This window comes from Crotalus tigris, unplaced genomic scaffold, assembly GCF_016545835.1.
Source record: "Crotalus tigris isolate CLP2741 ecotype Arizona unplaced genomic scaffold, ASM1654583v1 scf7180000017560.2302168, whole genome shotgun sequence".
Taxonomy (NCBI): domain Eukaryota; kingdom Metazoa; phylum Chordata; class Lepidosauria; order Squamata; family Viperidae; genus Crotalus; species Crotalus tigris.
This window is the reverse complement of record NW_024096474.1, coordinates 1,764,106-1,776,752: the sequence shown is the minus strand read 5'-3', so window position 1 is coordinate 1,776,752 and position 12,647 is coordinate 1,764,106. Positions and strand designations below refer to the sequence as shown.

At 43.6% G+C, this 12,647-nt stretch overlaps 1 protein-coding gene across 3 annotated transcripts in view; it reads left to right on the top strand.

Annotated features, from left to right (window-relative positions):
• COP1 (COP1 E3 ubiquitin ligase) overlaps nt 1-12,647 on the top strand; it is a 171,340-nt gene that overhangs the window by 79,242 nt on the left and 79,451 nt on the right. For all 3 annotated transcript variants that reach the window (XM_039348666.1, XM_039348656.1, XM_039348649.1), the window contains exons 13-15: nt 1,264-1,372; nt 3,103-3,184; nt 4,399-4,515. In XM_039348666.1, coding sequence (XP_039204600.1) covers nt 1,264-1,372; nt 3,103-3,184; nt 4,399-4,515 — 308 coding nt within the window. The remainder of the gene's footprint in view (nt 1-1,263; nt 1,373-3,102; nt 3,185-4,398; nt 4,516-12,647) is intronic.

Here is a 12,647-nt window from a genome sequence, read left to right as displayed (position 1 = left end):
CTGATCATTTGTTCCTTGAGTAAGAGCTCTGAGTTAATTTGTTTGATGATCCATAGTACCATCCATGATATTGTCAGGAGTCTTCTCCAACCACCAAGTTGCTTCTATAGGATGCCATTCGAATATCTTTTCCTGGGCCTTTGCAGTTTTTCTACCAAGTGGTAGTTTGAAATGCATTTTTGATGGCTTGTTCTTTTACTGTTGATGCTTGATCTGAAAAGGCAGAAGCTTTCTCCACTTCAGCATCTTCATTTATAAATTCTAACGCTGGTTGTTCTACCTATTGTCATTGGTTTGGTCTTATTTACATTTAATTTTAGTTTCTTTTTTCACTGTACTTTTTGGCTTTTATTATTAGAGTTTGCAGATCCTTTGCAGTTTTGGCTATCAAGGTAATATCAGCATAACATAGATTATTGATGTTTCTTCCCCCAGTTTTAAAGCAATGCTCTTCTTCCAATCAAGCCTCCCTTAATATATACATTCAGCATTTATGTTGAATAAATAAAGGGAGAGTATGCAAATTTCTCACATTCCTTTGCCAACCCCGGAACAAGTCTGTTTTACCATGATGTGTCCACACCATAGTTTCTGAGCTGTATATAAGTTTCTCATGAAGGCAAAGAAATGTTCTAGGATTCCTATTTTCTGAATACATTACACATCTTGATGTAATGGGCACAATCAAAGGCCTTTTTATAATCAATGGAATACATACTGATTTCTTTTTGATTTTTTTTTATTTTCAGTTATTCAGCATGCATCAGCATAATATTCCTTAGACTTTTCCTAAGCCAGTTTGAACATCTAGCATCTTCTTTTTCATGTAGGATTCTAATCCACATTAAATCATCCTAAACATTATTTTGCTAATATGTGAAATTAAGGATATTGTACAATAGTTTGCCCACTTTGTTAAGTCTTCTTTTTTGTTGTTGTTGGAATGCAGATGTCCTCTTCCAATCTGTTGAATAAGGCTCTCTCTTGCAACCACTAACAAAGAAAGAATACTTTCAACTTAAACTTCTGAAATATATGTTTCTGGATATAATAAAGTCTAGTGATACCAATAATTTTAGCTTTGTCCCATATGAATTTAGACAGAATTTTGACCTAAATAATAATCAGAGTTATGAAATTAGCAAAACAAAACAAATCTGCAGCTGATGCATAAAATAGTCTGAATTATTACATTATTTAATTTACAGTGCCCACAATTGTAGAATAAAATGTTTTTAACATTTGGATTATCTCTTTTTTCAGCTGTATCAGCTGGAGTAGTTACCACAAGAACCTTTTGGCCAGCAGTGACTATGAAGGAACAGTGATCTTATGGGATGGATTCACAGGGCAACGTTCAAAAGTCTATCAGGTAAAGAAATGCTGGTTTTGATACGGGAAAAAATATTACCAAGAAATAAAGTTAAGAGAAAATGATTGCAGATGAGACAATTTGACTTCTGTAAGAAATAAAGGAGTATGAGAGAATAAGTGGTGTGCATGTACATATGTGCAAAACAGGGACAAGTTGGGTGTAAAACAAAAAAAAAAGGGTAAATGTGTTCTTGTGCATATAGGAAATGAACAAAATAGTGTTATATATGTATTTGTATGACTGTGTTCCAAAGAGTATTGTGATGTTGGGCAACATGTATGATGTTCACTCTAATAATATGGCCCTAAAATCTGAAGAGTCATAGTTGCTGCCTCCCAGTTTCATTTCTTAAGCCAAAAGACATGGCTCTTCTGTTACCATTGAAGATGGGTATCATTAATCATTTGCTTTATGGTTTGGCATTGTAGATGCCAGAACCATTGATAGTTACATGGGATAAATCTGTGTAGTGATATGTTGCCTTCAGTTGATGTCCTTTTTAACTGTTTCCTCATGGATAAAATGAAAACTTACTAAAATTCTTGTTTAAAAATTCTTGTTAAAAAGAAATCTCATGAATCATGATTTCTTAGCATTCACAAATAGAGCTTATAAATCATCAAGTGCTTTCAATAAATAACTCTTGTATTATTATTTCTGTTTCTTGACAGTAAATCTAGCAGTTAGTCCTTTGCACTCAGAATCACTTTTGTATCTTTTTTAAAAAAAAATACAGCTTAGAGAAAACAGAGTTTTCAGTGGTTCTGATATTGATAGAGCAGTTGCTACTAAAGTACTGAAAATGAAAACATTGCAGTGGATAAAGCATTTAGAATTAGGAATTAGTTGATGAAAAAGGATGCTCACCAGTATAGAATTGGATATTGTTTAGGATTGTGAGGAAATTAATGTATTAATGTTTCAGTAGAATTTTTTAAATTTATTATTCAAATAAATTATTGAAATAATTTCTATCCTGGTTGGCCTGTCCAGAATTTGAAATATTTGATTCATTAAATCAATTGGTGGTAGATTATCCAAATAAAAATCTAGGAACCCTTAATGAGTAAAAGATGGGATCTTGCACAAGCCAATATGCTTGCTTCTCAGTCTCCAGACTGAGAAGAATTCTAATATGCAGACAACAGTCAGACTCTTCTTTTCTCAAAAGTTTTAATTTGCTCCCAGTTGAAAACTGAGTAATAGGAGTTATTAAACTGAACTATTTTAAAAAACTGACTTTAAAATGTCCAATCCTAAATTAGAAACTCCAGCATATGTGGAATCATGTTTAAGGAGGCTAGAGATGCTGAAACGAATGTGCTAATTAAATGAAGTTTTTCTGAGAACTGAGTCAGAAAGAGGAACATATTGCTTGTATATCCTACTAAGTGGCTAATTTGTTTTTAGAGGTGAAATTTAACAGTTGCCTCTTCAAAAATTCCATAAGGGATTACTAGCAAGTTGAAACTCATACTGTTGTAATAAGAGTAATGTAAGATCTTCAAAATATAATTTTTAAAAATTTTAGGCATCAAGATAGCTCTCTTTATTTCCTTGCTGAGGCTGCTATCAAACAGGACAATCAATTATATTGGGTAGATGAAAAATAGTAAAGTTTTATCAATAATAATTTAACAAAAGTAGTATGTATTTCACCAGGACGTTGATTCTATTGAAGAAGTAATTTTCTATCATTCTATTTCTGTTCCCCCATGACAAAACAGGAGCATGAGAAAAGATGCTGGAGTGTGGACTTTAATTTGATGGATCCTAAACTCTTGGCTTCAGGTTCTGATGATGCAAAAGGTATTGGTTCCCCTCTCCCTCCCCAGTCACTCTGCCACAGCTGAATTAATAGCTGCAGAGTCCATTTGTCCTTTTTTTTTTAACCTTATGTATCTAGTTCTTAAAGCAAAGCTATTATCATTTAATGAGGAGGAGTTTTATTTACCAGCTGGCTTGTTGCAGAGCCTGTCTCTGAAAGAGAGTGACAATGCCCCCCATCTGGTTTCTAGATATAAGGGAAAGTTCACTCCTATCTCAGCACCTTATCTATTACATCACAGTGGGTTTCAATTCTATAGGATTTTTTGTTTATTAGTTAGCTTATTGCAGAATCTGATGCTGATTTAGGCTGATAAGTCAGTGACCCCAGGTCACTCAACCGGTTTCTGTGTCTACAGAAGGATTAGAACCCGAGTCTCTCTACTCCTGATCTAGTACTTTAATAACTACATAACACTGGCTTTCTATGCACAAATATCATATGTGAAACCTGATGATAACTAAAATAGGTGTGTAGGATTCATGACATAATAAATTAAGTTACATACTTTCAAGGCACATGAAAAAAATGAGTTCACTTTCTTGTCTTTAGTCCCAATGAGTTCCTTTTTTTGTTCCTTGCTTTAATCATAGACTAATGTAAAGTTGGTGTTAAAACAAAATTAAATATACCAGTTATCAGATTCTCTATTTTTTTTATCAGTTTAGATCAGTTAATAGGAAAAGGGACTATAAGTTACAACATTAAACCAAAAAAGTTTGACATTTGAACAAAAATGACTTAATTCAAAAAATGTTGCTAGTGTGTAATATTTCCTAGAAGAATAAAACTCAAAACCATTGAATGAAATTCAGCAGAAATGAAAAATAAGTCTCTTATGCTTTGATTTTATATTAAGACAACATGTTGGTTTATTACATTAGGTCTCAAGATAGTTTAGAATCTCTTGTGTTTGAGTGCTGTCTTTCTGCCCTGTCTGGATTACAGGGTGTGAGGCTGGTGATGTCATCATGTCATTTTTTTTTTGCAAGAGGTCTTACCAAGGCATCTGAAATTCCCACTAATCCATTGTTGAAGGTTGCATGTGATCCACATGTAAACATTGCTTCCTGTTGCTATATTTCTATGTAGCAATAGAAATAATAAAAGGAAAAATATTTCATGTGAAAATCCCAGAAAAGCAATTGCTGCTTAATCTACCTATTTTGCTTGAATTTCTTTTATCTTTCCTTAGTGAAGCTGTGGTCAACAAACCTGGACAATTCAGTAGCAAGCATTGAGGCCAAGGCAAATGTGTGTTGTGTAAAATTCAGTCCCTCATCCAGATATCATCTTGCTTTTGGCTGTGCAGGTAGGTGTAATAATTTGCTCTTTTTGTGTGGGACAAAATGAATAACATAAAAAATAGGGTAAAATTCTTTATATGTTCATGTGCAAGTGTTTTGAGTGTCTAGCCATTTAGACAATGGTTTATAATAATATAACATAAGGCCGAGTTATGGCTACAGACACATATCTAGAATTAGTCATTTTTGAAACAGGATGCCAGTGAATATCCTGGCCCCAAGGAATTCTTCTGCTTTCTGTTGCTTCAAGTAAATGCTGGAGGAATGAAAATTTCAGTTCTCCATTGCTGTCTTTTGGACAAGAGTATTAGAAGCTTTCCAGTATTATTAAGACATGTGTCAGAATCCAATTATGCTTCATCTCCAGTTATCAAATATAGAAAACCCCAATTCTGCCTTCTCTGGATTCTGCCATAAGAGGGAGAGAAGGGGGAGAACAAAGGGGCTTTATGGCCCTCACTTCCTTCAGTATACTTCTAAGGAACTGAATGTGTGTATTGCAAAAGAACTAACCATAAGAATGGGGCCGTTTTCCTTTCATGTAGTTTCTTTGAAGTCTCCATCCAGCCGGGCAGTAATGAAAAGGGGGGTGGAAGTGTAATGCCTGAGACTGTCGCTGAAAGAGGGGGTTGATTGGGTGGGGCTACTGGGGAAACCCTTAAAACCTTGAATTGGAGAACTTGGACCCCAAGTCCTGTCTAGCACGCCTGCCACCACTTCTTCTTAATAAAGGATTCCTGTTGGAAGAATTATTCCAAGAGTTCTGTTTTCTTAAGATGCAAAGTGGGGTGGGTCCTTACAACATGAATTGGACAGTAGACTAAGATGTTTATAGCCAAGGAACCTATAGGTGCAATCCACATATAATACATTAAATTGTCGTGAGCGAAAACAACAAGAACTTGTAGGAACTAGTCATTCTTAGAAGAGCTGAGAGATATCTGCAAATGTTATATTTCTCCAGCACTGGAGATGGATAATCCACCAGTGGGTTTAGACTGTGTTCCTGCCCAATCAGATCAAGTTAGCCAAAGTTGCAACGTCTGTCCTGGGCTAGAGTGTCCCAGTCTCGACTTGATCTTGCCCAAGACAGACATAGCAAGTTGGTTCTTAGGCAGTACAGTTTTCATTGGTGGATACTTTATTCTCTATTCTCTTCAGTCTTCTGTGACAGTGCTGTATTCAGCACTGTGTTTTTTCCTCTCAGTTGGCTGAAGAACTGTTTGCCTTTAAATAGGAACGGATGCCTTCGTTCCTCCCCCTCCCCCCTACTTCCAACCATAAAGGCTTGAGGCTGAGGGGACTTGCTTCCCCTCTGTAACACAGCCCTCCTTTTCCTCTTGGACAGCACTGGGCTCAGTGCTGCTCCTCAGCCCTCCACAATTCCCCATTGCCTGGAAAAGCCTCTGGACACACGCAAAGGCTAAAAATGGCCGTTTGCAGCTGGTGCATGTTCGGAAGGCTGATTACCTCTTTTCTAGCCTTTCTTCGTGATCGGAGCTTGCGGCTGCAGCTCTGGGGAGGGCGGGAAGAACGAGAGCGCAGGCCCCAGATGGCTGTTTGTAGCCAGAGAGCATTCCAAAACTCCGTTTTTTCATCTCGGAGGGCTGCTTGGTTTAGGGTGGAAGGGGGTGCCAGCAGCAATACCCCCAGACCTCGTGCAGCCGCCATTTTGAGTGTGGCCGCCATTTTGAGCTGCCATTCGGAGTGTGGCAGCCTTTTTGGGTGTGACTGCCTTTTTGTGTCCCTTATTGGGACTAGGTCTTTCTCTGCGCCATTTTCTCCCCTGCGACCACCATTTGAGGCCTCTGGAGCCTCAGTTTGCACAGGGACCCTACACGGCCACTGTTGCCTCAGAACATTCCTGCTAGCCTCCTCAGGCCTACTTCCTTCATCTGCTCTAAATACAACCTTATATAACACCATTCCAAGGCCTGTCAGACCTCAGTCAGTATTTGATCCCCACAGCTACTCAGGCCTGTAATATATCCATTTCACAGCCTGCTTAGCAGGTTTGGCTCTATCTGGTTTGTTTCTTTTCTTTCACGTGCATTTAATCTCCTTGGATTCAATTTCTGGGTTCTTGGTGTCTCCAGGTCTCCCTGAAAACCAGGATTAGTCCATTGGGATCCTGGGCCTAATTATATTAACAGCTCTATCTGGATTCCAGGTGCCCCCTATCATGCGTCTGTTCTTATCCACACAAACAGCCCTGTCTGGATACCAGGCGCCCCTTACCGTGTGCCTGTTCTTATCCACAGCTCTATCTGGATTCCAGGTGTCCCCTATAGTGCGCCTGTTCTTATCCAACCAATAGCAGTCTCCGGATACCAGGGATCCCCTATTGTGTTCCTGTGTTACCCAAGGATGGAGGATACTAGGCCCCCCACAAAGGACGTCTTGCCTTCCTCCTCGACTGCAAAACGCCACAAATCCTTTAATCAAGAGGCCGCAGGTAAGATCTCGGCCAAGGCCAAGGCCAGGTCTACCTCAAAAACCTCCAAGGGAGCTGAAAAACAGGCCACCAGGAGACACCAAGCCCTAGAGAAGGAATTCTCTAAAGCACAGAAGCTAGCCAGGTTGGAGACCTCACAAGCCGAAGTACCTTCTTTTGATCTGCCCCTGGGGCCCTCCGCTTCTCCACTGGGGATGTGGTCAACAGGGAAACCTCTCCCGTCTCCTGCACTGGGGGACACAGAGTTCAAAGTGAAGGAAATAATTGGTCCATTAGTGGGTGGAAGTGGTAAGAAGGTGACAAGCAACAGGGAGAAAGCAGAACTATTTAACTTGTTTTTTGCATCTCTCTTTACACAAAGGGAAAAAACAGACCAACCTATCAAAAATAGTGCCATAAAAAACAAAATAGAAACACAAGTTAAGATAGGCAAGAAAATAGTAAGTGAGCACCTCTCCAGCCTAGATGAGTTCAAATCGCCAGGACCAGATGGATTACACCCCAAGGTTCTCAAGGAACTGGCAGATGTGATATCAGAACCACTGAACTATATTTTTCAAAGATCCTGGAGCACTGGGGAACTACCAGAGGACTAGAAAAGAGCTGATGTAGTTCCCATCCTCAAAAAAGGAAAAAAAATGGATCCAGGAAATTACAGACCTATCAGCCTGACCTCAGTACCTTGGAAGATCCTGGAAAAGATAATCAAACAACAAATCAACGAACACCTAGAGGCAAACAAAGTCATTACTAAAAGCCAACATGGGTTTGTCTAAAATAGATCATGCCAGACAAATCTTATTGCATTCTTTGACCAAGTGACCAAATGTGGGGTAGACAGAATCACCACCAGATGGATCCGTAGCTGGCTGACCGACTGTACTCAGTGAGTGGTCCTCAATGGAACTGCATCTATATGGAGGGAAGTGTGTAGTGAGATGCCCCAGGGCTCTGTTCTGGGCCCAGTGCTCTTCAACATCTTCATCAACGATTTGGACGAGGGGATAGATGGGGAACTCATCAAATTTGCAGACAACACCAAGCTGGCAGGAATAGCCAACACTCCAGAAGACAGGCTTAAGATACAGAAGGATCTGGACAGACTTGAACACTGGGCAGTAACTAACAAAATGAAATTCAATGGTGAAAAAAGCAAGGTTCTACATTTAGGCAAGAAAAACCAAATGCACAAGTACAGCATAGATGGCACCATGCTCAATAGTGGTAACTGTGAGAGGGACCTCGGAGTCCTAGTAGACAATCACCTAAATATGAGCCAGCAGTGTGCTGCAGCTGCCAAAAAGGCCAACACAGTCCTAGGCTGCATTAACAGAGGGATAGAATCAAGATCACGTGAAGTATTAATACCACTTTACAATGCCTTGGTAAGGCCACATTTGGAATACTGCATCCAGTTTGGGTCACCACAATGTAAAAAAAAATGTTGAGACTCTAGAAAGAGTACAGAGAAGAGCAGCAAAGATGATTAGGGGACTGGAGGCTAAAAAATATAAAGAACGGTTTCTGGAATTGGGCATGTCTAGTTTAATGAAGAGAAGGAAGAGGGGGGAGATGATAGCAGTGTTCCAATATCTCAGGGGTTGCCACAAGGAAGAGGGAATTAAGCTATTTTCCAAAGCACCTGAAGGCAGGACAAGAAGCAACGGGTGGAAACTAATCAAGGAGAGAAGCAACCTAGAACTAAGGAGAAACTTCCTGACAGTTAGAACAATTAATCAGTGGAACAGCCTGCCTCCAGAAGCAGTAAATACTCCAACACTGGAAGTTTTTAAGAAGAGACTGGACAGCCATTTGTCCGAAATGGTGTAGGGTTTCCTGCCTGAGCAGGGGGTTGGACTAGATGACCTCCAAGGTCCCTTCCAACTTTACTACTATTATTATTATTACTCAGCCCTCCGCTCCACGGGCTCAACACGTGGCCCCTGAAGCTACTTTCATCCCCACTGCGGCCGGGCTTAGGCCAAGTGAACCAGTCTCCCTTCCCACGGAGGACCGCCTAGCTCAGATGATTGCACAGGCGGTAGAGTCCGCTCTTGAGGCCAGATCGCAAGTGGCTAGGTCACCCGCGGTCACCTTTCTACCCACCCACCAGCCGGCTGCTTAGTCCTATCACGCACCTTCTTCCCCTTCACAGTCCATTTACTCTGGGGACTCGTCATCTCGTGAATATGAGGCTGATCTGGAGATTCCGATTTCTGAGGAGGAGGAACCTTCCCCTGAGACACCATCACTTAGCGGTCTCTTTAACCGTGCCTTTTTTGTGCCCCTGCTTCATAAGGCCACTTCCACGGCACATCTTGGACCTGATCCTTCCACGCCGGCAACTTCAGTCACTCCAGACTCAGAGGCAGATCCGAATTTCACCGAACCTGTAGCAACACAATACCGCATTCCTTGCCCTCCCATGTTCCTCAACGCAGTCCGAAAGCAATGGTTATCCCCAGCCTCTTTTCCCCTTCCAAGTAGTAATGAGAAAAGACTTTATAATGTGGCCCAGGACCTGGAGGTGGCTCTGGAGGTACCCGTGGTAATTGAACCTTTAGGACCCCTTGTGTCTCCAACTGTCATTCCTGGCGATGTTTCTGAGGCCCTCAAGGCTGAGGACCGTAAATGTGAGCTCTCTTTCCGTAGAACACATCAAGCCATGGCGTGGGCTATCAGAGCAGCTACCTCTGCATCCTTTTTTAACAGGTCTGCTCTCCGCTGGCTTAGATAGCTTCAGGCCAGGATACCGGCGGAGGATATCTGCATGCCTCAAGATCTCAGTAAGATGTTGGTGACTATAGAATATGCTTCTGATGCCACCCTCCAGGCCACCAGGTTTTCCTCCAGAGCCATGGCATCCAACATCACTGGCCGCCGTATGCTCTGGTTGAAACACTGGCATGCTGACACCAAGTCCCGATGGTGCTTGTCAGCAGCCCCTTATCAGGGAGGGAAATTGTTTGGTGAAGCTCTGAATCCTTACCTCACTGAGAATAAGGATAAACGTAAGGTCCTCAATCACCTCCTTAAATAGTCGGACAAACATCCCAACACCTACTCACGGAGGCAGCCCTTTTGCGCTGGAGCCAGGTCCAACTACTTCCAGCCCAACCATTCTTTCCCTATCAGACAAGACAGACAGGACAGACAGTCTGACAGACAGGTTTCCAGACCCAGACAACAATTTCAGGGCAAACAGCCCTTTCGCGGGAGTGGCCGCCCATTCCGCCGATCCAGGTGACTCTCAGGCGGATCCTCCCATCGGGGGCAGACTCTCTCTCTCTCTCTCTCTGCCCGCTAGTGGGAAGCCACCACCATGGATGCATGGGTCCTAAACACTGTGCGTCACGGCCTGTCCCTGGAGTTCATCTCCAACCCATCAAATCACTTCATTTCTTGTCTCCAACTAAGAAATCCAACAAAGAAAAAACCAACGCGAGAGGCCACCGGTCACCTCTTAAACATACGGGCCATAGAACCGGTGCCATTGAATCAGAGAGGTCAGGGATTTTACTCCATCCTCTTCATCGTCCCCAAGGCATCAGGGGGATGGAGAGCCATCTTGGATCTAAAAGGATTAAACTATCATCTTGCATACTGCAAATTGGGAAGCGTAAGAAGGGGGGACTTCCTGACGTCTATCGACCTCATGGAAGCGTACCTCCACATCCCCATCTCTCTCGCCCAACCGCCGGTTTCTAAGATTCGCCTGCAGGGGACATCATTATCCCTACAGGGAACTCTCATTCGGCCTAACCTCGGCTCCGAGAGTCTTTACCAAGATCCTGGCAGTTCTAGCAGCTCACCTGAGAATGGTGCCAGTCAGAGTCCAGTGCTACCTGGATGACATTCTATCCAGTCATCATTGATCCAGGCAGCTCAGGCGGATCTTGAACTGTTGATAATGCTGCTCCAGAATCATGGGTTCTCGGTGAACTTCTCCAAGAGCCATTTGGTCCCCACAACACGGTTATTACACCTAGGGGCCATCATAGACACGGTGGAATGCCGGGTCTATTTATCCCAAGAATGCTAAGACAGCATCAGGGAGTCGATTCTCCAATTGCGCAGGAATCGAACGGTGACATTGGCCAGCCTCTCCCAATTATTGGGGAAGATGATCTCAGCCATTGCGATGGTGCCTTGGGCCAGGGTCCACTCCAGGAACCTTCAGTGGTTCCTGCTCCCCTTCCAGAGACTGAACATCAGTTCCTCCAAACGAAGGGTGAGACTTCCGCTTCACATCTCGTGATCCCTCACATGGTGGCTCTCGTCGGCCATGCTCAAGGGGTATTACTTCAAGGAGCCAGATCGTATCACGACCGACGCCAGCCTATTTGGCTGGGGAGCGCACCTTCGCTCACAGTGGGCCCAGGGCCGTTGGTCCCGCTCTGACCAGCATAATATCAACTGGCTAGAACTCAGGGCCATACACCTGGCCCTGCATCACTTTCGCAGCGCAGTAGCAAAGCGTCATATGTTTGTCCTCACAGACAACGTGGCTGCCAAGGCACATGTGAACTGGCAAGGGGGCACCCGATCTCATGCACTCTTGACCGAGGCACTCCTGCTGGGCTCCTGGGCAGAAGCCAACCTGGCCTCCTTCAAGGCTGACCACATTTCAGGGGAGGCAAACACTCAGGCCGACTTCCTGAGCCGGGTGACGGTGGACCATTCAGAATGGCGCCTGCACCCGAGGATCTTCAGGGAGCTCTGCCACCACTTCGGATTGCCAGTTCTAGACTTTTTTGCCTCCCCGACAAACGCCCATCTCCAGTGATTCTTTTCCCGCTTTCCATCTCCAGGGGCGGAACGAGCAGATGCTCTTCAGAGCCCGTGGCCGGAGGGACTGCTTTACACCTTCCCTCCACTTTCTCTTCTTCCGGTGGTTGTCCGTAAGCTTCTTTGGGAGCAGGCGGAGGTTCTTCTAATGGCCCCATATTGGCCACGGAGACCAAGGTTCGCCGACCTAGTGAACCTCTCTCTGAGGATTCCCCCAGATCGGGTCTCACTCAGCCAGGGGACCCTTCTTCATCCAGACCCCCAATGGCTCCAGTTAGCTGTCTGGCACTTGAGCGCCTGATCCTGTCCCACGAATCCTGCTCGCCGGGGGGTCATTACCGTAATCCAGGCCTCCCGTCGGTCCTCTACCAACCGTATTTATGAGGCCACGTGGAGGAACTTCTGTTCGTGGTGCTTGAACCACCACTTGACTATTCCAGACTTTACAGTTCGACATATATTGGATTACCTTTTACAGGGTCTGGAGAGGGGCTTTGCTCCAAATACATTGCGCAGACGAGTTGCCGCTCTCTCCACTGTACTTACCTGTGACTCAGCGTTTTCCCTAGGTCATCATCCCTTGATCCGCTCATTTATCAAGGGGGCTACTAACACCAAGCCCCCTGTAGTGCACAGATAATCCTCTTGGAACCTGCCGCAAGTTCTTCGGGCTCTAACCAGACCGCCCTTTGAGCCCCTCAAGACATGTGATATATGATACGTGTCGCACAAGATCGCATTCCTGGTGGCAATCACATCTGCGAGATGAATACCAGAGTTAGTAGCACTTTCAGTCAGAGATGACTTGTGCTTTTTTCACCAGGACCGAGTGGTCCTTCATCTGGACCCTGCCTTTCTTCCTAAGGTCAATTCTCTTTTCCACAGGGCTCAAGA